This window comes from Ursus maritimus, unplaced genomic scaffold (genome assembly GCF_017311325.1).
Source record: "Ursus maritimus isolate PB19 unplaced genomic scaffold, ASM1731132v1 scaffold_3804, whole genome shotgun sequence".
Classification (NCBI taxonomy): Eukaryota; Metazoa; Chordata; class Mammalia; order Carnivora; family Ursidae; genus Ursus; species Ursus maritimus.
In genome coordinates, this window is record NW_024426458.1 from 1 (window position 1) to 1,016 (window position 1,016).

The following is a 1,016-nucleotide window of genomic DNA, read 5'->3' on the forward strand; positions in this document are numbered from 1 at the left end:
GATCCCAGGGTCCTGGGATCGAGCCCCACACTGGGCTTCCCTGCTCAGCAGGGGGGTCTGCTTCTCCCTCTCCCACTGCCCTTCCCCCACGTTTATGCACTCCCTCTCTCTCTCTTTTTAATAAATAAATAAAATCTGTAAATTAAAAAAATTAGTATAAGTAGTGGATCACTATTACTATTTTAAACACTGATGGTTGGCAGGAATGTGCTACAGTCTGAATCTAATCACGAATTATGTCCTTGTCCCTGCCCAGGCAACTGCTACTGAAAGGACATGCTCACGTGAGGAGGAAGACAGCAGGGGTGGTTTGGAGCTAAATGTTACTTTGTTGCGGACTCAGGGGAAGAGGTTTAGGATGTTGGCTGTGTTTTCTAAAGAGCGCCTAGCAGTTTTCACCTTGGGTATTAAGCTTCTACATGTTTTTCAATTTTATAATTTTATGCTTATGATATTATCTCTTCTTAGTTTTCCTCACAGGAGAAAAAGCCAATTCAGTATTGAAACGCTACCCAAGAGCGAATGGGCTTTTTGAAGAAATAAGACAGGGCAACATTGATCGTGAATGCAGAGAAGAAATCTGCACCTTTGAAGAAGCAAGAGAAGCTTTTGAAAATACTGAGAAAACTGTAAGTATCTCGGCAACTTTGAAGGAACGTTCACAGCTTTGCCTACCTTTTGGATGTATGTTTGCCGTCTGCGTTCCCGAACTGTGCGCTGCTGTCAGGTACAGATCCATCACAAATTACCTTTGTGAAGAACTCGGGAAGGGGCATCTAACTAAGACCGCTCTGTGGACAGGAGGCCAGGCTCGCTTCCCCGAGTCTTGTTCTGTCTTGGAGGGCCCTGTTTCCACAGGCCTCTGCTGAGCCGACACTGATCATCCTAGCCAGGGGAAGCTTGTTTCACTCGGGGCTCCGACGGGGAAAGTTAGAGATAGCATCACCTGACTCTGCCTTATCAGGGAGAAAGTGTGGAGGCACCTAATAGATACTGACACTGTTTTAAAATCTCTC

The 1,016-nt window shown here is 45.8% G+C and overlaps 1 protein-coding gene across 1 annotated transcript; it reads left to right on the forward strand.

The window, feature by feature from the left end:
• Positions 1 to 464: 464 nt before the first annotated feature.
• On the forward strand, positions 465 to 982 carry LOC103679820 (venom prothrombin activator vestarin-D2-like; the record flags this gene model as incomplete). Its single annotated transcript, XM_008709357.2, has 1 exon — positions 465 to 982. A coding segment is annotated over one exon (405 nt), but the record flags the coding sequence as incomplete, so codon positions are not given.
• Positions 983 to 1,016: the final 34 nt, after the last annotated feature.